We start from the raw sequence: 25,573 nt of genomic DNA, 5'->3' as shown, positions 1-25,573 counted from the left end.
GAGCAACGAAGCTGGTGGAGGGGCTGGAGAACAAGTCTTACGAGGAGCGGCTGAGAGAGCTGGGGTTGTTTAGCCTGGAGAAGAGGAGGCTGAGGGGAGACCTTATTGCTCTCTACAACTACCTGGAAGGAGGTTGTAGAGAGGAGGGAGCTGGCCTCTGCTCCCAAGTGACAGGGGACAGGACAAGGGGGAATGGCCTGAAGCTCCACCAGGGGAAATTCAGGCCGGACATCAGAAAAATAATTTTCACAGAAAGGGTCATTGGGCACTGGCAGAGGCTGCCCAGGGAGGTGGTTGAGTCCCCATCCCTGGAGGTATTTAAAAGACGGGTCGATGAGGTGCTCAGGGACATGGTTTAGTGGTCGATAGGAACGGTTGGGCTCAATGATTCAAGAGGTCTTTTCCAGCCTGGTGATTCTGTGATTCTAGTCTGTTCAGCACAGATCATGCTCCACACAAGACGTTATCATCTCTCTGAGAATTAATTGATACATTTTGCTGCAGCTGGTTTGTATGTTTAATTATCTCATCATATAAATCTGTCTTGCAAGATGTAGCTGTTTTAGGTTAAGAGATAACCTGTCTTAGCGCTGTGAGAATCTATTAATATGCTGAGTTGTCTTTTAAGATGCAGCTGTTGTTGGAGATAACCTGAAGGGAGTCTCCAGACATGGTTGGATAATCCAAAAAAATAATGGGCATTCTTTGAAGGTTTGTATGGTTCTTTGTCTAAAACTAGTATATATACCTACTAATTTTGTAAGGCCTTATGCCTTTTTTAGATGGGCATCCAATTTAGCGCTGAATTGTAAAAAAAAATATTATTGCCTTTGCTTCGAAGACTTTGTCCTTTTCAATATTTTACCAGTGAATGAGTGTTTCTCACATCTCCAAAGAATGAACAGTGAAAAAAACACAAAGAAAAACAGGCAATCAGAAGGACATCGTGTCTAACTTTAAAAAATACAATTACTTAGAAGAAACTTAGCTCAACTTTAGCTTAAATAAAAACTATCCCACTTTTTGTACTAGTAACCACTTCTTGTATCGGGAAGGCCTCGTGGCTTTGCGGGCACGCTATTCTTTTCTCCAAAATAAAGCACTTAAAACTGGCAGGCTCGTTTGCAGTCATTGCACGTGGAACTCGAGTGTGGGTTTCCCCCGTTTTCTCCCTTGGCAGCACCTGGAGGAGAGGTCGGGGGAAGGAATCCTCAGGCACTCGCAGGAGAGGTGTTAATTTAATCACCTCTGCAGCAAAGCGCGACGGCGGCGAGAAAGGCGCTGATTGTCCCGGCCGGGCTGTGCCGCCCCACCCGACCCCGCCGCGGCGTGTCTGTCTCCTATAGCAACGGCCGAGCCGTCTCCGGCCAATCACCAGGGGGCGCGGGACTTCCTGCGGAGAGGACGGGACTTCCTGCCGCGGCCCCGGGGGAGGTGGGGCCGGGCGCGGCGGTAGGTGGAGATGGCGGCGCGGGGGTTTCGCAGCGCTGTGGAGGCTGCAGCCTGGCCGGGCTCCTCGCGGGATGGGCCTGGGCTTATGCCCTCCGTATCTGCTGGCGTTAAGGGCTGTGACAGAGGAGCGCCCCGCTGAGGGGCGCGTCCTCCTGGCCTGAGGTGCCGCGCGGAGCCTCGGGGAGAGTGCGGAGAGCTGAGCGCTCCCCCTGTCCCCTTCAACTTGGCGATTTCAGTAGCGGGGCAGATGTGGGAATGAAAGAAGGAGCCCTCGATTCCGCTCCCCATAGCAATGAGCCTGCGAACTGTTTTCCTCATGAGGGTGGGAGGTTTGGAAGTTAGATCGCCTTCGGCATCTTTGGGTGCTGGGTGTTTTATGGGTGGAAGTAGATCAAAGCCCTGGTCCAGCATCCCTCTCGGCAGAGGCAAAGGGACATCCTGAGGTGATCAACAGAGAGGGGATGCTCCCCGCGGGCTGTCTTATGAAGTCTGCTAAGCTATTCCTGGGGCAAGATGGAAAGATGCCTCTCTTTGGTTTCAAACTTGCTTCCTGCTACTTCTGTTTGAAGTCTAACTCTTGTGTTTGGAGAGGCATTATACGCTCCCTCGTTGTCCTTTCCTCCTGCCGCATCTGAATTTATAAGCTTTTAATCTATTGCACCTCAGCTATATTCCCAGCCTGGAAGATTTAAAACTGTTTAGTCTTTGCTTATTTGAAAACCATTCTCTGTTTGTAGATCATCGCCTTTCCCTGAACAGTTAGAAGCTGTATTAGGTCTTTTCTGAGATAATGGTCACTGAAGAAGCATCTTACAGTGCCAAAGCTGCAGGTTGTGTAGTTGTAGGGTGAACCTGTAGTTGCACAGTTTTTAAATTTCTGTACTGCTTACAGTGGTTTTATTCTTTTGACAGCTCCTTTTAACAGAGAAATTACTTTTCATTTGTGCGTTGTTCCTCTTCCTCAACTAAGCACAATGATAGTGGGTTTCTTGTATTTGTCATTTGAATGCATGTGTTGAGTCCACATGCCTTGCAGTTGCTGTGACAGAGCAGCTCTTCTGTAGTAACATTTTGTACCAGGCCCTATCAACTAATCAGTGTCAAGTAGTAACTCCTCCAGTTATGTGTTTCTTCACTTCCTAAACTGTTCATTAACTGTGTTTAAAAGCACAGATGCATCATGCTTCTGTGTGATGTATACCCTGTCTACATGGTGCAAAATGAAATTTATTTTTGTTTAGGTTTGTTGTTGTTCTTAGCCTTCATTATATTGCAGGCATTGTAATATGCTTGCCATCCTCTTTAGGAGGGTGGTGGTTTCTAAGCCATTTATAACTTTTTGATGTTGGTATGAAATTTCAAAACCATAGAGATTTTGCATTACTTGTTGACATAGTTGTCTTGTTAATTTGTATCATGGGAGTAACACTTCCAATTTATAACACATCTAGGGAATTTCATTGCAGTTCTGTACTTTGTTTGCAGTGGTTTTGACCAAGAGGTTTTGGGTTTGACCATCTACTGGCTCGTGTTTCCTGGCAGCGCTCAGTCACATTTTAAAGATAAGGTAGAAGCAAGCCCCATTGCCAACATACTGTCAGATCAGTGATTGGTTTTCCATGAAGAAGTAACTGTGAGAACACCTCAATCATTCTGTGGCATTAAAACTTCAACTGAGTCTGAAATATCAAAGATATTCTTGAGGGCTTTTGCATGATAAAATTGAAAATTAGCCTCTTATTCAAATAGAACGAACACCAGACTTTCAGATGTATTTTCTCCAAGTATGCTTCATAATATGAAAATGTAGTATTTTAGTATTCAGATTTCTTTGTTATGGATGCAATAAACCTTAGTGATAGAGGGAACGTTTCGCTTTCTGTCCTTTCAAGTTAGTGTGAACAAGCTATTGAATTTTAAGAGCTCAGGAAACTTTAATGGGACAGGTCTGAGAGTTGGTGACATATTAGTCACATTTCAAACACTGATACAGTAGCCTTGGAAGTTATGGCTGGGAAGTTTGTGGCAGCAAGGAAACCAGTAACCTCACTGTAAGGTGATTGCAAATGCTGTACATATTAATGAGCATATTCTGAAATGTGATTAACAGTAGTGTTACAGTCATATGTTGAGCAATATTTGGAATTTTGAGTACAGTGAAATTGCAGGATTAAAACAGAGGAATCAGAAACTGCAGCTTAGTTTGTGAGTGCATCCTGTGTTACACTATACAGAATTGGATAAAAACTGCTAAGAAAATATTTTGCTTATTTCAGTTCTTTACCAGCAGATTTCTTTTCACTAAAGGAAGATGTCATTTTTCCCAAAAATCTCTTTCCAACATGAAGTTGAAGAGTATCTCACCAAAGTGTTCAGAAATAATGAGGTATGTGAAATAGATACTATTCATCATGAAGAAATATTCACTAATTGAACACTATTAATATTCCTTTGATTTAATATTTTGTGTGAGTTTAATACCTTACAATAAAGTATTGCCTTTACATTAGACACAGATTTTTATATATAGTTGTATTTAAAATATAAAATTATTATTTAGGCTTGTTGGATCAAAGTAACAAAAATATTTAAACTAAACTTATGATAAATCTGAGACTTCAGTTTTCAATCCCACTGAAGATTGATCATATAGAAAATTACCAATTATTAGCCTCATATTATTGACAAGAAATACTCCATTACCTCAATGCAGAACCGAAAATACTGTAGACAATTTATGTCAAAGGACACTAACTCTTACTCTGAGTATGAAAAAGTAATTTTTTTTAATTCATAGTTTTGAATCTACTCTTCCATCTCCTCAGGACTGTTCTTCGTACAGTATCACAGAGCTTGCTCACCAGTACTTTTGGTACTTGCTGCAGCCTGTTTACAGTGATCTTGCTAATACGACTGTTTTTCCAACAAGTCCTTCTCAAGAAATTTGTGAGGTTTTCACTCAAGTTAGGCCTTCAGACATAGACATTTCTCACTCTTGCACACCACACAACCATATTCCTCCTTTTTTACAGAATGTTTGTTTAGTGCTTTTTTTTTGCACTGTAGAAGATGCTGCTATGTGAGTCTCTAATACTTACTTTAAAATCCCTTCTTTCACTTTCAGCTTATCACTGCTTTAGGTACACAGGAGGTGGAGAATAAATATCAATCTCTGTTGAGTCATCTGTCTCATCCACCAGCTTTTACAACTGTTAGAGTTAATACGCACTTGGCCTCAGTGCAACATGTGAAAAAATTGCTCTTCCAAGAGATCCAGAAGGTTTGTGCAATTTCTTTGTTAAAGCAAAAATAACAGGATATATAATCTGTTTACTGATTATGAGAGTTTATCTTCACTGGAAGCTATTCTTTAACTTAATACATGTCCACTAGTATTAACATTATGAATCTTATTGTTTTCCTATCAGCATTAAATGTTAAATGAAAATTGTCTAGCAGTATTCATCATCTAATACGTCTGGCAAAGGCAACAACAGAAGGGAAGAGACAACCAACCATTTTTCAGATAGCAGATCCAGACCTTAGATGGGATTGGAGTACTAATCTAGTAAATACTGTACAGGCATCATAAGTCTAGAGAAGATGGTAGAAATAGAAAAAGACTGTAGTCCAGTATGCTGTGTTCCCCGTGCTTAGAATATTTTTATTTAAGATGAAAGGAGAATAGCTGTATGTCTCATTGCACTGCCTAGAAAAGTGAAGAAAATCTATATGTTATAGAAACTGGAGCCAGAGTGATGCCCTGCAGCTGCTGTATTTTCTTTATTTTAATGTGGTTTTAATCTTTATATAATTTACTAGATTTTTATTTACCTTAGTTAAACATTTATTTATTTGATAATATGCAAGATCTTGTGTTTAAGAAATAGATTGCTTTGAAACTCTGTTCTAGGTCTTCATTCTGTTTAAGGACAGACTTTAAAAAGATGCCATTCTTCTTTAAGTAAATTATTAATGCTAGTGGGTGTACGGGGAGATATTGCATGACAGGAGGCAAGACATTTTTGTCATGCAGAGGCAGTTGACAGTATTCTGTTGGCTGGAATGGTAATGAATTATGCTAATTTTAGCTTGATTGTAGAAATCTGGAACTGTATACTGCGGTATGATATTTTGCTTCAAGGGAAAATGCTTTGCTGAAACTGTATTAAGGCTGTCTTTTCATACACTTTGTATTTCTAATTGTATTAGAAAAGGAAACTAAATAACAGTTTAAAACAAAAGTATGCTCATGGATTGTTTTCTTAAGAGAAAATATTTATTGGGTGCACGCTGATTTATGGGTTTGCATGGTTTAGGGTTATGTTTTAGAAGGCTCAGGCAAGAAAACATTGTCTTTTTAAAGTTCAGGACAGTTCTAAAATGGCAAGCTGTCATTTTCTTTTTCAACTATATGCATAATTTGGCTGTCAGTACCCAATCAAAGGTCAGCTGACAAGAAAAATAAAACTTATTTCCAACTTGGCATCCTGAGTACAATAGGCAATACATGAGTAGAGTTAACCCGTGGCTTATAACCGATAACTCAAAAATTATTACATAGATTAGACCAAGGCTTCTCTGGTAGTGTTACTGTGATCTGATGACAACTTGACACGACTTTCTTCCTCAAGAAAGCACAACCACTGGTAGGGTTATGAGTGTCAGAACACTGTCCCAGTCCTTGAAATTAGTTCTCAGTGAATCCCTTTGTGGCCTTGTTATTTCTCAATTTATTAAATGTTTAGTCTTTCACACCAGTATTTTTAATATAGAGTATTTCCTTACACACTATTTGCAAACATTTCTTAATTGCTTCCACTACGTTTCTTTTTGTACTCTACAGCTATGAATTATGAATGGAAAAATACTTTTCAAACTAATCAAGCTCTTAAATGTTAGGGGTTTTTTAGTATTGCATGCTAATGCTTTTTTTTTTTCCAATGAAACAGCAATTTCAAGGACTATGTGTTCCAGTTCTTGAGCACCCAAAACTCCAGGACATCTTATTAATTCCTGTCATTGGACCCAGGTTTGAAATTTTCAGTCTTTAACCTTAAAGTGTCACAATACATATTTTACTTATACATTTCTTGTTACATGGTTGTGATAACTAACTCACTATAAATAAAGCACAACTTCATTTATAGTAAGACCTAGTGGACAGTCCTTATCCTAACCAAATCCTGTCCAAGGAAGGGATAGAGAATTATTTCTCTATCCTAGTATAATTTATTTATGCTCCTGTGACAGGTTCATAGTAGTGGCAGAATGTGCCTGAATCTGCTTTGTTTTGAGGACTGGTTTCCTTCTTGGCTCTTTGATTCCGTCAAGACTAAAGGTCATATTTTAAATGTTATACCTGATAGTTAATTATTTTTTGTATGATATCGTGACAAGTATAGTATTTATGAACAGTTTCCTTGTAAGGTATTTAATTTTTTTTGTAATTTTTACATCTTGTATTTTTAGGCGAGATTTAAAGAAACACGCATCTGAAGTCATTGTTGGAGCCCACTGTGGCTATGCAGTACTTAGAGGAGCACATGTTTACGTGCCTGGAATTGTATCTACCTCAAAATGTAAGAGTTCTCTAATTACACCCAGTTAGATTGTAAAGAGGGAGAAAAAAATGTCAAACCTTGATGACAATTTCCTCTGAATAGTGACCCTTTTCAGGTCACAGCTGAAATTAATCCTGTGATTTACGGTAAATACATTTTATAAGTTTTTTTTCTTTTCTTTAAGGGGAGAGTTTCACTTTTTTTATATTATGCTTGTAATTAATTATATATAATTTTCTCACCTGGCCTGTTTTAAGTTCCTTTTTTCATATGTAATTCCCAGATGGATTCTCAAGGATTTCAGTTTCTTTTGATTTGAAAGTCTTTTTAAAGAGCATGTTTAAAATAAAACCTGGGTTTTTAGAAGATTTTTTACTACCGAATACTGTAATTTTTAATATGGATGTTCAGTAGTATAAACTCACAGAACTTTGCCACTTTCCAGTCTTGGTAGAAGAATAGAACACAACAAATACGTCTGGATGGTAACTGGCTGTATGTTGTTTTTTTAATAAATACTGTTCCCAGAGATATGTTATTTCGTCATGAAGTCACAAAGGCACTTGCCTTCATGATCCTGTCAGATTCTAAGTTATAGATCTAAAAAAATGGATTTTACTTTTTTGATCCATTGGTGATTCATTTGATATTGTTTCTGTGAAATCTCTAGTAAATTTTTTTCTATTGATGAGAAGCTTTCTATTTTAATGTCAGATTCTTAATAAATGGATTTTTCTTTTCATCTTTCAGTGCCTGAGACAAGATGAAAAATTTACGTATACTTGCTTAGTGTTCAGCAGCCTATTTGTTTTTTATTTAAAGGTCAAATTAACTTTATAAACCAGTATCATTTTGGATGATTCACCTCATTATTCTAATGTGGTGAGACTTACTAATCATCATGGTTCTTCTTATTAAACCAAGTGAATCAGGAAAGCATTTATCTGGCCAGTTGACTTCATTCCCTTTCAGGAAAAGCCTTCAAGAAGTTTTAAGCATGTGCTTAAGTCCAATTCACTGAACAGGAACGTTTTCCAATTTAGGACTTTATAATGAAATAAGTATATTGCTGTAGCAGTTGTTGAAACTGCTTATTTAGACTACCTCATAAATATTCCAATCCCTCTTTGAGTCAACTAGTGATTTATCATAATTGGTGCATGTAATTATGCATGCAACATCAGTTCTAAGAAAAGAAAAGATACTGTAAAACTTTAGGAACACTTCAGGGGAATTGCAGATGGGTAAGTAAAATGAAACGGCACACTACCCACTTGAGGCCAAATATAATAAGGCTACATTAAGCACAGATGGTTTAACTAGGGAGAAGAAGAGTACAGCAAGAACAGATATTTAATCACGGAACTTGCAGCCCAAATGAGGATAAACTAATTATCAGAGGGTTTTGAGTTTAATTTAACTAATCAAACTGTATGTTTTCTTTATGTTTATGGAATGTCAATATAAACTACAAAAACTTAAGAACTGCACACAGTACTGATACATTTTGAAAAGATAATTGTCATAGAGTGAAATGCAATCTATTTTGTTTGAATACTGCAAAAAATCATCTGCAAATACGCTTGATGGAAGACTTAAATTGCTGCAGTTTTTTGTTCAGTGATGTTTAAGCAGAAAACAGTAGGTGATCATGTTTTGTATAACATTTTGTGAAAAGAAGCTATGCAAAAAAAGAAATGTTTATTGGCTACTCAAGAAATATTACCATTTAAGAATTCCGGGGCATTTCTACATATTCAGAAGGCCGCTTGAAAATGGAAGAAAAGATATCTAAACAAAATTCAAAAAATTCCTAGGAAGCAGAACTGCCATTAGTCTTACTTGTCATATCTTCTGGTTGTTCCAGTCAGTCTGACATCTGAGAAATACAATTTTGGAAAATTGTTTACTGCTGTCAGTGAAAACCTAATTTTTAAGCATATTTTCAGCCAGTTGGAGCATAGTTCTTGTTCACTGTTCTACAAAATCACCTAAACCATCCCTTTTTCCATATGTTTTTTGTTCTAGTGCAAAAAGTTTGCTAAGTCCCTAGGACTACAGTTCTGGAGTTTAGTGTATCCCGACATACTTTACTGATGTGGAGGGTTTAAATAGGACAGGTAAAACTTTTGGTGAATTACTGAGAGCAGCAATTGACTCAGTGGGGAAAAGCACCACATCAGAACAATTGTTGCAACAGGAATATACCATCACTTGTATCAAAGCAGTAGATACAGAAAAAGCATGTATAGCCATGTTCTACCAAGCTAATGAGAGCTGACTAGACAAATTTAGTATTACTATCTTTGTACAGTAAGTGTGAACCAATGTTGTTTGATGTACTTGCATGCTTGGAGCACACACAGAAGACTGGATCTTGAAGAATGTGCTTAAAACTTAAGGTTGACCATAAAGTAAACAAAGTGAAGATACATCTAGCCTCTTAAAGAAGCAAGACATACTGTCTGATTTGTAACACTGTGTCTCTCAATGGCTCTAGTCATTTGGTAGCTATTGTTCACCATGTGCGCTTTCAAGCCTATTATCTGTTAAGCCTTTTTCTTGAATACATTAAGAAAATTTAAATTTTGCTATGATATAGGAGTTGCAGTAATTAGCCTACTGAAAATCCTAAATTATTTAGTTGCTGCTATCTTAGCAAGCGTAATATTAATCCCAAACTTTCTGTTGTTCTATGAACAGTTATGAAAGCTGGAGATCTGGTCTCAGTGTATTCAGATATTGAAGGAAAATGTAAAAGGGGAGCCAAAGAATTTGAAGGAGTCAAAGTTTTTCTTGGAAATGGGGTTTCAGAACTGAGTCGCAGTGAAATCTTTTGTTCAAGTGGCCCATTGAAGTAAGTCTATACTAACTGCAATCTACGCCTTCAATTTTTGCAAAGGGAAGGAAGAAGATGGGAAGGCATTTTGAAATGTTTTGTGCCCTACAGTTCTGTGCCCTGTGAAACTACAAGATAACCTTGACTGAGATCTATGTTGCATGTTGGGATTTCCAGTATTTGTGGGAAGCATTAGTTTCTGGGGATGTACTAGGACTGTGCTTCCTGCTGTCTTCTGTAACTTCACAACTGCAGCAGAGGCAATGTGATGGCAATTATGTTTCAAGTACCATAGTATTAGCAGACTCAACATTTAGTTTCTTACTGGTGTCCAGATACCAGTTTAATTAGAGGTAGGAGGATACAAATGGGAGCCTTCTCAGAAAGTATGTGATTTCAGTAATGTAGGACAAAAAGAACTGACAAACATTCCCACTGTGGCAAAATTGCATTTTAGTAAATTGTTCTGTTCCACTTTCCTAGTTGAATGGAACTGAAATGCAGCTTTGCTGATATCTCCATCTCCTAAAAATATTTGTAGGGGCTTTTTTTGGCAGGGCTGGGGACAGAACATAAGGTCAGATATCCTAAAAATATTAATAGCATTTGCCAAGGTAGTTATTTATTTCAAGATTACTTGCTTGTCTATTTTGTTGCCAGAGCACGTGGTTTGTTCCTCTTCTGTCATCTAAAACACGTATAAAAAGCAGTGTAGAGGAGCATGGACATCAGATTAATGAATGAAACTTTACATCCTGAGAACAAACTACAAAAGATCTAGTAAAAGAAGATCACATTGTTAGCAGATTTCTGATTTATTAGAGGTCAAATATAGTAGACGTAGTTTGAGGATATATCTGTTGAGCTGATGACATGGAATGGCAGTATATAACACCAAATCTGGTTTCTGCAAGTTTGCTTTCTCATGTCCTTCCTTCTTCTTGTTGGACTGTGCAGTGCTTATGCAGAATAATGGTCATTCTTGTTATCTTTAGTAACCTTTTTTTCTTGATTTTATTGTTGTCCATTTCCTCGTGCATCTGTCTTAACTTTATGAAAGTTAACGACTGAACTTCATCCATAATTAAAACTTGGAAGTTACTTGTAAGTCAAAACCTTCACTTTGCAAGCCAATCAATGTTCCTGTAAGGCTTTTGAAATAATTTCCTTTAGTTTTATGATTGAAATCGCAGCAGTTTAGAAAAATGAAGGGAGACTCGAGTAGGAAATCATAAGCCAGTGCCCTAGTGCATACGTGACTAGCCAAAAGCAGTTATGGATTGAAATTAATGTATTTAAATCTGGTTGTTATGTTTTTACCCAACTTAATGATGCAATTTTAAAGAATATCACATACAAAACTGTAAAAGTATTTTTCTTCTATAAGATTATTGTTTCAAGTTTCTATATGTATATGTAAGCATAAGGATTTTAATTTAAGACTGTTAAAATTATAAATCTGAGTAGCTGAAATTTGTGTTTTCATGTTTTTCAGTGGCATGGGCATAAGAATGACAGAGCCAGTCTACCTTAGTCCTTCATTTGACAATGTGCTCCCTAGTAATTTGTTTTTACAGGTATGTTTGTTACAGAAATATAAGTGTGTACTATTTGCAGAATAATGAATATTCTCGAAGTACACAGTAATACTTTATGTTTGTTGTGTATTGTGATACTTACTTCACTCTTTGGATTTAAAGAGAACAAAGCATTTAGAATGAAGTGAGTATCTACATGTAGCTGGTTTAATGATACTGCACCTGAGGTACTATAAGGGAATTCAAAGTGACTTTAGAGATATTCACTCAAAAATTTAAATTGTTTTTGCACAGATATTCTTCGTAGAACTTTTAGATTTTGGAATCTGCCTATGAACTCTGAATTATGAGCCTCTTTCAGGGTACATGCTTCTGTAGATAACCAGGAAGATCTCCAAGTATAAAGTTGGGTTTAATTTAAAGAGAAAATCCGTGTCTTTTTAGCCGTAATGAAAAAAATCCACCTGAACATAATAACCATGAAAAATCTACAGTGCAGAGCTTTCAGTACCTCTTGCATAGATTTCACAGCTTCCAAAGAATGACAAATTTTTGTATAGTTTTATTGTAAAATTTAAGATCTAATTTCAAGCTAGTGTTTCCCTTCTCGTCTTTATTATTTGTGGTACCTAGATTCCTTTCCCCCCACAATAAAACTAGTTAAAAGCAGTCTTGGACATGACAATTGGCCAGTTGTGCTATGTTGGAAGTCTTTTTTTTACAGTGAATTGTCTTAGTCAGTATTTCTTTTGTCAGAAGAGTCAGTCCAGCAGATGAATTGTTTTTATGCATATATTCTGTTTATAATTGATACTAATGTTTTTAAATCAGCATCGATTCTTTCTTCTGGTGCAAGCAAAGGGTATTTTATCAAGCAATATATTGTTTTGTGGCCTGCAATAAAGGAGAGGCCTTTTCTTCCCTGATTCAGCTTATCAAGAGTACTTGCTTCAAGGAACAGAATCATTAGAGACACAGGTTATTTAAGAGACTGGTGCACATGAGAATTTAGCTTCTGTACACTGAGATCTGTGTTTTAGTAGAAGGATTTAGATCTGGATGCCAACCTTAGGCACTCAAATTTAGAATTGTTTTGTAGTTCAAAATTATTTTGATTTCTATTTGAAGTGTAGGTTGTTGGGAGTTTGTGGTGTTTGTTTCGTTTTGTTTTTTAATTTCACAGAGTGGTTGAGTTTGAAGAAACTTCGGGAGGTCATCTAGTCCAACCCCCTCTTCTCAAAGGAAGGTCAGCTGAAACAGGTTGCTCAGGGCCATGGCCAGTTGGGTTTGAATGTCTCCAGGAATGGACATTTCCTGGGCAACCTTTTCCAGTGGTTGATCATACTTACAGTAAAATAGAAAAAGCTTTTCCTTATGTGTAAATAGAGTTTCCGGTGTTTCAGTTTGTGCCTATTGCTTCTAGTCCTGTCCCTGGATACCACAGAGAACAATCCAGCTCTGTTCTTTGCTCTCTTCCATCATGTATTTTTATGCACAGGCATAAGATTCCTCTGAGCTTTTTCTTCTTCAGGCACAACAGTCCTTGCTCTCTTAGCTTCTTTGCCATGTCAGGTGCTCCAGTCCCTTAATCATCCTATAGCCCTTTCTGGACACACTCCGCTATGTCCATGTATTGGGAAGCCCACCTGTGGACCCAGCACTTGAAATGTGTCTCATCGGGGTGAGAAGAGGGGAAGTATCACTTCCCTTGACCTTTTGCACATGACTGTGTTAGCATCTAATTATTGGTTGTTTTTTTTTAACACTGTGATGTGGACCTTGAAACTGTGCTGACCAAAGACAACATGTAGTAATGACAACTTTAAAAGATTTTTATACCTTTGTGTTGAACTAAGTTAGGAGAGAATGTTTCAGAATATTTCCATACGCTGTAAGATGCAGTACTTTGATCAATTATTGCACATTACTTTTCTTCTATTTCAGTGCATCTGATCTGTTTATACAATTAATAATGCAGTTCAGCTTCTTGGTATCTTAATTCAGCAAGTTTAAACTGCCTGCTCATCTTGCTCATTATTATACTACATCATATAATAAATGTTGCAATAAACAGTTCAATATAAATTATTTGTAATATACAGAGCTGCTTTATGTCTGTGATAGTATCAGCTTATTTTACTTTTAGTATTGTAGTCTCCCTATTCATGAACCCTTAAACTTCAGTCATAGATACACAGGTATAGCTTTAAAATAAAAATGGAGCCACTGGAGACTTCTGACCTATACTGTCTCTTATGTATAATCCCAGTATTTAATTTTCTATTAAGGAACTGACAGCAACATCATAGTAATATTAACTGCTGAATGAATTTTTGTTCTGAAGAGTTTATCATTCCATAATACAGGACTTGAAACAGGACATAAGATTGGAATTTTCTTTCATTTGTTTTTATGACAGAACTTGCCTTCTGTGGTCGTGAGCCATGTTTTAAACCCTCAGCCAGGAGAGAGAATTTTGGACATGTGTGCAGCACCTGGAAGAAAAACAACCCATCTTGCAGCACTGATGCATGACCAGGTAAGTGAAGTCATTGAATATTTTCTGTCTCAGTGAAGAAGGTCTGACCGTTGTTCATTTGCACAACTTACTTCAGTTAGCTGTAAGAATCCCAAGATAATTTAGAACAGCAAAGCACTAATATTTGAACATTCTGCTTACCAATATATTTTGTTACGTCACAGTTACTGAATGGACACACAATATCATTATCAAATAGACACCATCACATTTAAAACCTTAGTTGCTGCAAACTAACCTGTTCAAATAAGTTTGAGTTCACTTTTGAAATGTTATTGATTTGTCTGTAGTGCGAGAATTCAGAGCACACAAGGCAAAGTTACACAGGAATATGCTGCATTCATGAAACTGAGGATACATGGAAATTGGGGGTTACTACTGTGTACCAAAAGAATGCACAACACTTTATAAAAACATGTTTAAAAGCTCCTAAACCATTGAATTTTCTGTTCAGTTAAAATTATCGATTGAGCAGTGCTGATGTGATCTTAGACTAAATTGTCATTCTAAGGCATAAGGTCACAAAATCAAAAATATATCAAGAAAGTAACAATCTGAGAAGAAACAAAAAATAATATTTAAAGAAAGATGAAGGAATATAACACACAATTCAAAAGGAATTTGGATATAAGAATAATGATTTGCATATATCAAATTGGTATATGCAAAAAGAAAGACAGAAATGCAGGCTACTCTTTTCTAGCAGAGTGATGTTTCCTCTAAAATTTTTGTAATGTTATTATTTTTGTTGGAACAGAGTTAATTACATGTATCGGATACATTTAGAAATCTTGCGGTTACATTGCGCAGTACTTCTGCGGTGTTCTGTGCACTAATGGGAAGGTGCAGTGGGTTAACGGTGGGAGTGTGTTTAGAAAACACAGGTGGTTAGTCCTGTGACAGTTTACTTATTGTAGCATTGATTGCCTCAGTATCGAACGTTTGCAGACATGCATTAGACATTCATTAGACAGTCACTCACTATTTATTAGTTAGATTTGTAGAGCTTTCAGTAGAGAATTTCAGTGTCATAATTAAAAGAAGTCTTTAAAAGCATATATATTTCTGTCATGGATTTGTTTACATCTATACTTTTTCCATCCATGTATGTACATTTTGTATAACTGTTATTTTTTCCCTTAGTCATTTTAGATATCTTGATTGTGCCTCCTTCCAGCTAAGTGGTAAAGATTAAGAATACAGATGTTGACATTTATCTGAATTTATCTTCCTTTTCTGAGTATATATTATAATTATAATTTAAGGTATTACAGAAATATATGCTCCTTTAGCAAATTTGCACTGCTCTTTGTCATGTTCCATTCATAGATTTTCTTTACTAAATTTCCTTAGACAGTGTATTAAATCATTAACATTTCAGAAATTCTTGAATCAACACTGTATTTTTTTGTAATTTAATTGCAAAAAATAATATATTGTTTTTAGGTGAGATAATCAAAATGTAAAATTACTTTGTATTGTTAAGAGTTTTATAACAGGAATTAGGAACAGTTAAAGATTTAGTCTCATGAGACCTCACCTGGAGTACTGCATTCAGTTCTGGAGTCCTCAGCACATGAAGGGCATGGATCTGTCCAGAGGAGGGCCACAAGGACAGTCAGAGGGCTGGAGCACCTCCCATATGAGGACAGGCTTGAGAGAGTCAGGCTTGTTTAGCCTGAAGAAGAGAAGGCTCTGAGGAGACCTTATAGCATCCTCCCAGTACTTAAAGGGGGTCTAGAGGAAAGCTGAGGAGGGGCTTTTTATTAGGGAGTGCAGGGACAGAATGAGGGGAAATGGTTTCAAACTGAAAGAGGGTAGATATAGATTAGTTATTAGGAAGAAATTTTTTACTGTGAGGGTGGCGAGGCACTGGAACAGGTTGCCCAGAGAAGTCGTGGGTGCCCTGTCCCTGGAGATGTTCAAGGCCAGAGTGGATGAGGCTTTGAGCAACCAATGGAAGATGTCCCTGCCCATGATAGGGGGGATGGAACTAGATGATTTTTAAGATTCCTTCCAACCCAAACCATTCTGATTCTCTGAATGTATTATTATCTGGATCCCAATCCAGACCACTGTTTTTTTCAGATGTCTTTCAGGATATGGTTCTGGCAGTGGCTGGCGTGCGTGGGCCAGGTGGGGAAGAACTGTTGTCTTCCAGTTTGTTCTTTTTCCTCAGAGTATCTCAGGAGAAGGACTTAAACACACAATACAGTATATCTGCTGCAAATCAGCTGCCTTAGTAACAAATCTAACTTTGAGGCACAATCATTTGTTAGTGTGCGTGTGTCAGTGGCTGGAAAAGCTGCCTGGCAGAAAAGGACCTGGGGATACTGGGCAACAGTTGGCTGCACATGAGCCGGCAATGTATCCAGGAGGCCAAGAACACCCAACAGTATCCTGGCTTGTATCAGAAATGGTGTGGCCAGCAGGACTAGGGAAGTGATTGTCCCCCTGTACTTGGTGCTGGTGAGGCTGTGCTTCAAATACTGTATTCAGTTTTGGGCCCCTTGCTGCAAGAAAGACGTTAAGCTGCTGGAGCATGTCCAGAGAAGCACAACGAAACTGGTGAAAGGTCCAGAGCACAAGTCCTATGAAGAGTGGCTGAGCCTTTGCCTTTACTTATTTCATTTAGCATATAGAGATGTGTGTGTCTGTTTCGATTTATCGTGGAGAGAAAAAGAGAAATCTTTTTTCTTTCATTAAGGGAACAGTGTGTAACTGGGATTCCCCTGGTATGTCTAAATTTATTGTAGTATTTACAGTATTTCCTAAAAGAGCTCGAGAGACAACTACTGCAAGTATAGCAGTGTGTTATGAGTCTGAGCTAAGCAGAGGTGTTGTGGGCCTCATTTCTTCAGGACTGAGTGGCATGTGATCATGTTTCCTGCCATCTCCATGCCAATTTAAAACCTCTTGACCTATTTTGACATGTATTTGAGACATCTATCCTCTTTCAAATAATTACATTTTACTTAACTTCGTGCCTAATGAAATAGTACAAACCAAATGAAAATAAACAAACAAAAAACCTCACTTGTCAGAAGTCAGATGTTCTAGGTCCCGTTAGAGTGTGACTGTGCCAGGCAGCTAGTGTCAGAATGCACACAGATTCAGACTAATATTTAGCCTAATGCAGTTATAATGGAAAATATGGGAGAACAATGACTTCTGGAGTGTGGATTTAAAAATAACAAAATTCTGTGGGGAAAACTAAGCTTTATTCACTACACTGCTCTTGGGTAGGGAGGGGGTGTAGTAGAAATTTGGAACAACAGATCCATTTAATCTTTATGCTTTTGATGAAGACCTCTTTTCTTTCCAGGGTGAAGTAATAGCCCTGGACAAAATAGCTAACAAGGTCAAAAAAGTTAAGCAGAATGCTGAATTGCTACAGTTGAATTGCATTAAGGCATTTTGCTATGACGGAACAAGGGCACTTTCAGTTGAGAAGAGAGAGGATGAACAAGGTAAACAACTTGAGTAGTAGTAGCTTTTAGAAGGCAATAGTAATCAGTTTTGTATTAATAATATTAAAACAGACACAGGTCTACAAGTCCTTGAAGTCTTGGCAGATACCTAGGTTGCTTCAGCACTGCGAATGCTCTTTTGTTTTTCATTCTTTTATGATTATCAGTTTCTCCATGAAGCAAATACAGAACTCAAACTATCTGTCCTTATCACAACCTGATATGCTCAAAGGAAATGCATTCCTTTCCTAGATACTATCAAAGACTGAAGAAGCCTTAAAGCTTCTTTCATGATAATGTTTAACCCCATACTCTGAATTGTTTGACCTAGTCTACGAAAATAAAATATTTTTGCAGGATTGCTTGGCTTTTCTGCCTCAGAATCCTCATCTGTAAAATGGGGTTATTAATACCTAACTCCCAGGAGTGCAGCAAGGTTTAATTCATTGATGTTTGTTCAGCTGTTCAAGGGAAAGTTCTATAGAAGCACAGTGTATTATTTTAAGTACATTTAATTTGCTTTTCTGAAGTGCTGTATTTATTATACTGGTTCTGTTCCCATGATGGAACGATTTAAATGGTATCTGCTATCTTGATTATTTTTAGTTTGTTGAGCAATGTATGCTGTTCTTTCTCACTCTATTTCATCCCAGTCACTAGTTAGCCTAAGTAGGAATCAGGTTGCATAATTCATCTTCCTTGTCCTTATTCTTTGCAATTATTCCTGCTTTGCAGGAATAAAGGTACTTTCTTAATAGGCTTTTTATGAACCTAATATATTGTAGGAGGTGTGTAGCACTTAAATGGATGATCATGAGCTAGCTGTAATACTGAGAGATCATGAAAGCTTTTCTGTAGCTGCCTGCAAGTAAGACATGACATATTTCAAATGTTTTAGTAATGGATCAGAGGTAGATACACCAATAGTGCCAAAACAGACTAATTTTGCAGTGCTGCAACAAGCTAGGTAGCAGTAGTATGAAGTCACTTTCTTGTTTTCACTTGTGACCTAAATTGAATATTGGAGGAACAGAAGGTGAAAAGGAGGTAAAACGTGTGCCTCTCTTCTGTATGGGTTACTCACAAGTACACATGTGGAGCTGCTTTTGCCTTGGTGATGCTGAACTGAAGAGTCTCTGTAGCACTAAGGCAATAGAAACATTTGGGCTGTTGAGTCAGTGGGGTTCAGATGAAAGGATAGGCTCTGTATATAGAAGTTACATATTCCCTTATCTATCCAGGTAATATTCAGAAACTATTCTTGTTCTCACAGTCTTGGTGTACTGAATTGTTCTGCTGTGGAGACAACATGTGTCATGCATTAGAACTTGTAATATTTCATGTTATTATGAAGTGCTTTATTTTCTACAGATATGTATGCATTGCCAGAAAGAGTTTTTATATAGACAGTCCAATTATTATTATTTAAGGCAGGCTTAATGGTTAACTACGGGCTTCTCTTAGTAAAGACTTACATGCTTGTTTAGTCATGAGCTAACTGTGGCTCATTACAACCTATATGTACAACTTTGTACCCAGCACCTCTGATCAATCATATGTCAACATTTTTGTTTGACTACTTTTAGATTTTACTTTCAAATCATTGAATTGAGGTTAAAATATATTATTGCCTAATGGGATCATGTATTGTTTGAGCTCACAGAACTAAGACTTTTTTTCTGAGGGAGGAAGTCTACCACCAGCAGTGCTGAGACTTGTCCCTAGCCGAGATCACTTTCGCAGACACCATCTATAGAACACAAGTTTTATGTCGTGGAAACGGTGGCAGCTTGTCCTTATCTATGGTGAAATAAGGAAAGAAAAAATCACATTTTACATTGCAAAATGCTTCTTACAGAAGGACCTCCATTCTTACCAGAGTCATTTGATCGAATTCTTCTTGATGCTCCATGTAGTGGGATGGGACAGAGACCAAACATGGCTTATTCCTCGACTTTAAAAGAAGTGACCTCCTATCAGCCACTACAGCGCAAACTTTTCACTGTGGTATGTATTAACCATTGAGTAGATAAGCAAAATCAAAGATAAATGCTTTCACAGCATAAAACTTCATACCAAAAAATGGTGACTCATTTTCCCTACTTTTTTCAGCAGTTAAGTAAAGAAGTGTTAGGATTGAGTTGACCTTTCAGCTCTACTGTATCTGCTGCTAGGTGAAGTCAATTTACTGAAGCATGGGAAAGGTATATGTAAGCTACACTAAATAAAAAACTTTGTATGTGATTTTTTTTATTCCTTCAGTTTCATCAGTTTTAGTTTATAACAATCACAAAGGTCTAAGTCACAGAGCAGGTTAATGTCTTTTCTCTGCAGCATCACACTTTTGTAAGTTCACTGCATAGAACTCGCAGTTGTGCCGTGAGGTACTATGTGGGATATGAAATGGAGTACAAATCCGAAGAGTTCATATTAAAACTTTCATGCTAGTAGGAGTGTGTGTGGGGCTGATGCTGAAAGATAAGAATTCTATGTATTCAAAGTGAATGACAACTCAAAAAGCAGAATAGATACAGCTTCCATGCCCAGTATGTGGGAACAGTTGACATCCACTATCACTGATGTGTAGCCATGGTTGGCAGCAACAGATGAAAACAAAACTAATCTGTCTGGAATATGCAGAGCTGTACAAGTAAATCATACAAGGTGAATCATCTCAATTAATTAATAAACTGCATGACCTATAATGCTGATTTGGAAAGAAGAACCTTTCTAATCCATGGGATCCTTAACTGTATTACCTGAGAAGAATTGGTATCCTAATGCCTATTGTCGAGAGAAAGATGAGAGTTTAAGTTCTAACCTTTTAATATGGCTTAATATGCAAGTTTGTGCATTTCAAAATAAGCTGAACTATCATTTATTTCTTCTTGCAGGCAGTGAAATTGCTGAAGCCAGGAGGTGTTTTAGTGTATAGTACATGTACGATTACACTCTCTGAAAATGAGGAGCAAGTTGCTTGGGCCCTGAAAACTTTTCCTTGCCTCCAGCTTCAGCAACAGGTAATAGTATTTTCAAGCACTTTGGTCAATCCAGTGAGCTTGTTTTGGCACTGTGAAGTTACGCACTATATCTACTATCAATAAATCTCTTTTCCACTGCAGACAATTTTAACTGCTATGTATAGAAATGACACAAGGGTTTCTGCAGCTCTTTTAAATCTATTTTCATGCTTAATTGATTTTCATTTTGGGAATATTAAGTAGTTTCACACTGTGTACTGTGGTTGTTTTGATTTGTAAACAGTAATTTAAAACACAGGGACAAAAGAGAGTTTAGACAGGTTAAAATTTATCTTGCAATTTTTCTTTAGTGCTTACATAATATTTTGCTTTGCACAGTCACAGGAGAGGTGAAAAATGTTTTATGAATGCTACAGAAATAGAGAAGACTTGCGTAAAGGTTGGGAAATAAATGGAAAGAACCCTGTGTTTTGAGGAAGGTGAATTTCATACGTATGCGAGATATTTTTCTACTATTTAAGGAAATGAGGGGATACATTTATTTCAAGCTCAGTGTCCCAGGAACATACCTAGTCTTTGTTGGTGTCAATGTTTACCATTAAGATGTCTGGGAGGAGATAATATATATGGAAATACAAGAATTTTTTATCTATACCGCATACATTTCAAAAATATCTGTTACTTTTATTAGTACCTCGAGAGAGTTCATCATCAGATCATATACATATCGATTCCTTTTTTGTTGATGTGATGAGTTAGGTGAGTTAGTCTTTTATCATGATGGCTTTGAGGAAAAGTCTAACTCTGGTATCTGTTTAGCTAGCTTACATATTCTGTGATGACTTGTATCTGCCTAAAGAAGTTTATATGCATCTTTAAACCAAATTTGAAATGAATATATACAATAGTTGTATGATGAGAAATTATATGAAGACTGGTAAGTATTTAATAGAACTGAAGTTTTGTATTTCAGGGTTCTGCTTGCTTTCTCACCATCCATTTACAAGAAATCTTTCAGTTCTGTCTGTTTCAATCCTCAGTAGAAGAAGCAAAACACAAGCTCTATTAACTCAAATGCAAGATTAATTTTGGTTTAACAGACTTTCACTTACCAGTACTACCAGTCTTGAATAAAGCACTATTTTTCACACACAAATGCCATATCTGTAAAAAGTAAGCTTTTGTCTGTAGTATATTTTAAGTGAGATGACACTGAATTGTTTACCCATAGCTAGTTTTTAGTACCTTACAACCAATTCCCCAGCAATGTAAACTAAGACAATCTTTTCTAATGAACAAGGAGCTGGAGTTTAGGATTGACTTACCTCATGCTCCTTTATGTATTTTCCACATCCTTTAGTCTCTCAATGGACACTTTTATATCCAGTCCACTCCTTCCCACTTTCTCACTTTGGCAAAGATCTTGGAATCATGTTGGGTAAGGAGATGGAGCTATAGGTGTTGATCTCGTAGATGGAGTTTACTGCATAGCAGCTGATCCTTTTTCTGTGCAGACTTACTTCCTCTTAGGGATTTACACACAGGAGATACCATATATCAGCTTAAGTGCAGTAACTTAACTAGAAGGAAAAAGGAAAAAGTAGAGGAAAAGGTTGGTCTGTCTTTGAGCAAGTTGCTTGACCCTGTGTAATGCTGTTTTCGCATGATTTTTACTTTTCCATCCTTATGTTACATTACTTCAAGTCCCTAATACTGTCTCCCTCTGTATATTACTTTTTTTCAATTTTCAGTGGACACCTCTTTCTGTCTCTTACCTGAAAAGCACTGAAATCCTGGTAAGGGAGAGGAAAAGAAAAGCCAGGCTGCAGCCTCCTGGCTGCACAGCTTTACAGCATACAATAGATGGTTAAGCAACTAACTCCCATCATGTGCTGACTGGGTGAGCTCATGTGTTAGCAAAGTGTGATGGCTTAAAAAATTCTCTGTGTTAGGCTGCGTTATAGACTACACTAGACCAGATTTACAAAGGAGACATCCTTTTCTGTTTCCTTACTGAAGGCACTGGAAGAACAATCCAGCTAAGTATTAGATTTTTCAGTGTATTAAACAAAAAAGCAGTCAAGGCTACTCACAAGAAATGCTGAGAAAAGGGCTGTGACTTTAAGCGCTTCTTCTCTCCAGGATTCTGATGCCAAATATCATCTTCTGAATTCAGATGCCTAAGCTGTTCCTTTCGTTCTTTCCCTGCCTCACATACGTACATGTTAGGGATGGTCACAGTATTCCCGTTTACCTGTTAGTGTAATTGTATGGCATAGAAAATCCAAGGCTCAGATTTTTCTGCTGCATTACCTTCCAGAATGATGCCTCTTCAGGCACTATAGTATTCTGGATTGTGGCTTTCAGTCTCCCCAGCTGAGGTTTTTAGTCTTTTTTGGTAACTACTGTTACTCGGTGTATTAGTAACTGGGTAAGGAATCAGTATTTTTCACTTGACTCATAGCTGTTAGTGAGTACATAGAAGCGCTGCATCATTTATAAGTGAAAATGTAAACTTCTAGAGCTTCTTACTGTCTGGCAATAACACCTTTCTTGTGATGTTTCAGTTCTTTGAGTAATTAATTGATTTAGACCTGTGTACTTGTCTTCAACAAGTGCTCTAAACTACTGGGCTACAGTGGCTTAGGTGCACCACCATCTTCTCAGAGTACTTTGGACCTTGTATTTGTGTTTGAACACACACTGGTCAGGTGCAGGCCAGAAAAGAAGGGCGACATTACTTCTAAGTGCACCTCCATGTGAATGATACGAATCTTACTTGTCGCTGTTAAGAGCTCTATAAATACTCAGTGGACTCATTTAGGACAATAGGAACTTCACTGATGCAATTATTTGCTTTTCTTTGTTATTTAAAAAGAAACCTCATATTGGAGGAGAAGGCATGAGGGGAGCCGGACTATCGCTTGATCAGTTGAAGCTGCTGCAGAGATTTGATCCATCTGCTGTGACGCTGCAAGGAATGGATATTAATTCTTTGCAAGATTCCAAAGAAGATGATCTGATTTCGCTGGCAAATAAGGACTGTATAGGATTTTTTATTGCAAAATTTATTAAAAGGAACAGTAAATAAGCATTTAGGAACGCAACCTGAAAAAATGCCTCTGTGAGTCTGAGAACAGTTCAGACGTGAAGTGTGTTTCTTACTGCTGCAATGTTTCCAAGCCAACGGACTGACGGCAGGGTTGCTATGGCAGCAATAAAATCTGCCAGCTGTTCTGCTGGGAAGGAGCCACAGGTTGCAGAAAGAAGTCGTGGTTGGGGGAAGGGTAGTATCATTTTTAAATCTACATTTGCTTTTGTATTTACAGCAGGTCAGTGCATGAAGGACAAGTTTGTTCACTCATAACTGTTGTCTGTTCTATCTTTCCCCATGTGAGATGCCTATCTAGGGCAGCGAGTGCAGGAACGGGGTTTCTCTGGGAGAGGAAGTTATCTGCTTTATGAAATGCAAACATAAATAAAATAGATGGGAACTATTTTTGTGAATTTTGGAAAAGGTTTCCCAATAGTTAATGCTGCATTAAATACTGCTTCACGAAACACTGTAACATTTTACAAAGAACTGGTTTGTAAATTGATACTTAGAACCTCATTTCTCTTTTTATTTTAACACAAGCAAGATTCTCTGTACACATAGTATATACACAAAATACGATTAGGCTTTGTAGCATGTCTTTTATAGCAGCATGAATATATTAAACCATCTCACTCTGGGAATGTAAATAAATATTGTTTCAACATCAAACTTCCCATGCATAAACTGTATTGGTTCTGAAGTAGCCTATTGGACTGGCTGACAAGTGACAATTTTAAAATTAAACATTTGCAACAGAAGGGGCTACAGTTGTGATTAATATAGCAAAAGACAGAAAACAAGGCATAATACCATCTGAAATGTTGCAAATCACCTTTCAAACAACTGTTAACTCTTCATTGGTTAGAAAGCATCACCAGCTAAAAATCATATGAAAACGGAAACTGGGGAAGCATGCTAATGAGAACAGACTTAATACACTGCTCAAAGTTTTAATAATCTGATTTTTTTAAACATGTTAGATGTATTTCAAAATTCTGCTTCAGTTCCAGAGATGTTCTCCATTTGAACAGTATTCTCTTTTCTCAGTACTGTTGGAACTGACAATAGCACTGAAATTAGAGGGAAGAGGTAAAAACAATTAAAAAATGTCAGCTGACATCTCTATATGTTTGATTTTTTTCCTCTCGCTGATCAATTTCCAGTTTCTGAAAGCATTTGCCTGAAAAATGTGTCTTTTCATACATAACTGCTTAGTTGGATTTAAAAGAGTAATATTTCTTTTAGAATTTATATTGTCAGAAGTGCTTTTCATTTACTCATAATCAAACCAATTTATAATTCTGTTTCTCAGTAGTCTTGTTGTTTACTTATATTTGCTGTAAACGTTTTGATACCATATGTTTTCTACTGTTCATAAATAAAACAATGTCCTTTCTTCTGCTTTGCCAATTTTGCCTAGTACATCCTCTGTAAGGCCTATCCTACCAGGATGGGAGGATGGAATTCTTGTCTACTACTTGTCGACTTCTTTTGGTTGCTCCTTGCCATTAACTACAACATGTGTAAAGAAGATTTAAAGTAATTTTGTTTCATCAGGAGTTGGTGAGATATCCTATTTAGAAACATGATGGCCTATACTTATTACAGACTTTTTAATCTGTAATAAGGTTAAAATAATTACTTGGTAACAAAAGGAGTTAGTTGTTTATTTTAAGTAATTGAAGTCTTTTAACTCAGTGCTAGTAAAGAAGCATTTTGGTTTTGCAGAAGATATAAATTCTGTAAATGTTAATCAGTTCACATAGACTATCTACTGAAATTTGCTTATGCATATAAAGTAAAGAACTTTGCCTCCAGTTTCAGTAGGAGGGGATTGTGCAATGCTGAATTTGAAAGAATTAAGATTGCTGAATTTTTAGTGAAAGATTTGTTCAGACTATCCTAGATTTATTTAGTTTTGAATGATAATCGGGCTTTTCAAGAAGGCAATTTCATGTGATTTTCATACGGGATGGGGGAGTAACTGACTTGTATTTGATTCCAGTGCAATTACAGACCAGACTTCACCTGCAAAAAATTACTGATATCTGAACTTTAACTGCTAAAGTTGTTTCTGCAGAAATCAATTGCTA

General features: G+C 37.1%; 1 protein-coding gene across 5 annotated transcripts; it reads left to right on the top strand.

The window, feature by feature from the left end:
* The first annotated feature begins 1,433 nt into the window (after positions 1–1,433).
* On the top strand, positions 1,434–25,125 carry NSUN6 (NOP2/Sun RNA methyltransferase 6). 5 transcript variants are annotated; one of them, XM_054057372.1, is made up of 12 exons: positions 1,434–1,452; positions 3,743–3,838; positions 4,577–4,732; positions 6,405–6,484; positions 6,925–7,034; positions 9,720–9,873; positions 11,351–11,432; positions 13,813–13,932; positions 17,258–17,402; positions 19,261–19,409; positions 20,297–20,422; positions 23,262–25,125. In XM_054057372.1, exons 2-12 carry the CDS (start codon positions 3,764–3,766, stop codon positions 23,472–23,474), a joined length of 1,410 nt encoding a protein of 469 aa, XP_053913347.1. In that variant the 5' UTR covers positions 1,434–1,452; positions 3,743–3,763; the 3' UTR covers positions 23,475–25,125. The 5 variants fall into 5 exon arrangements, with proteins under 5 accessions (XP_053913347.1, XP_053913345.1, XP_053913349.1 ...); XM_054057370.1 differs by having other exon boundaries at positions 3,729–3,838; XM_054057374.1 differs by lacking the exon at positions 1,434–1,452 and adding an exon at positions 1,462–3,019.
* The last annotated feature ends 448 nt before the right edge of the window (positions 25,126–25,573 follow it).

This window comes from Cuculus canorus, chromosome 2 (assembly GCF_017976375.1).
Source record: "Cuculus canorus isolate bCucCan1 chromosome 2, bCucCan1.pri, whole genome shotgun sequence".
In the NCBI taxonomy this organism is placed as follows: domain Eukaryota; kingdom Metazoa; phylum Chordata; class Aves; order Cuculiformes; family Cuculidae; genus Cuculus; species Cuculus canorus.
Note: the sequence above shows the minus strand (reverse complement) of the source record. Positions and strands in the feature narration are given on the sequence as shown.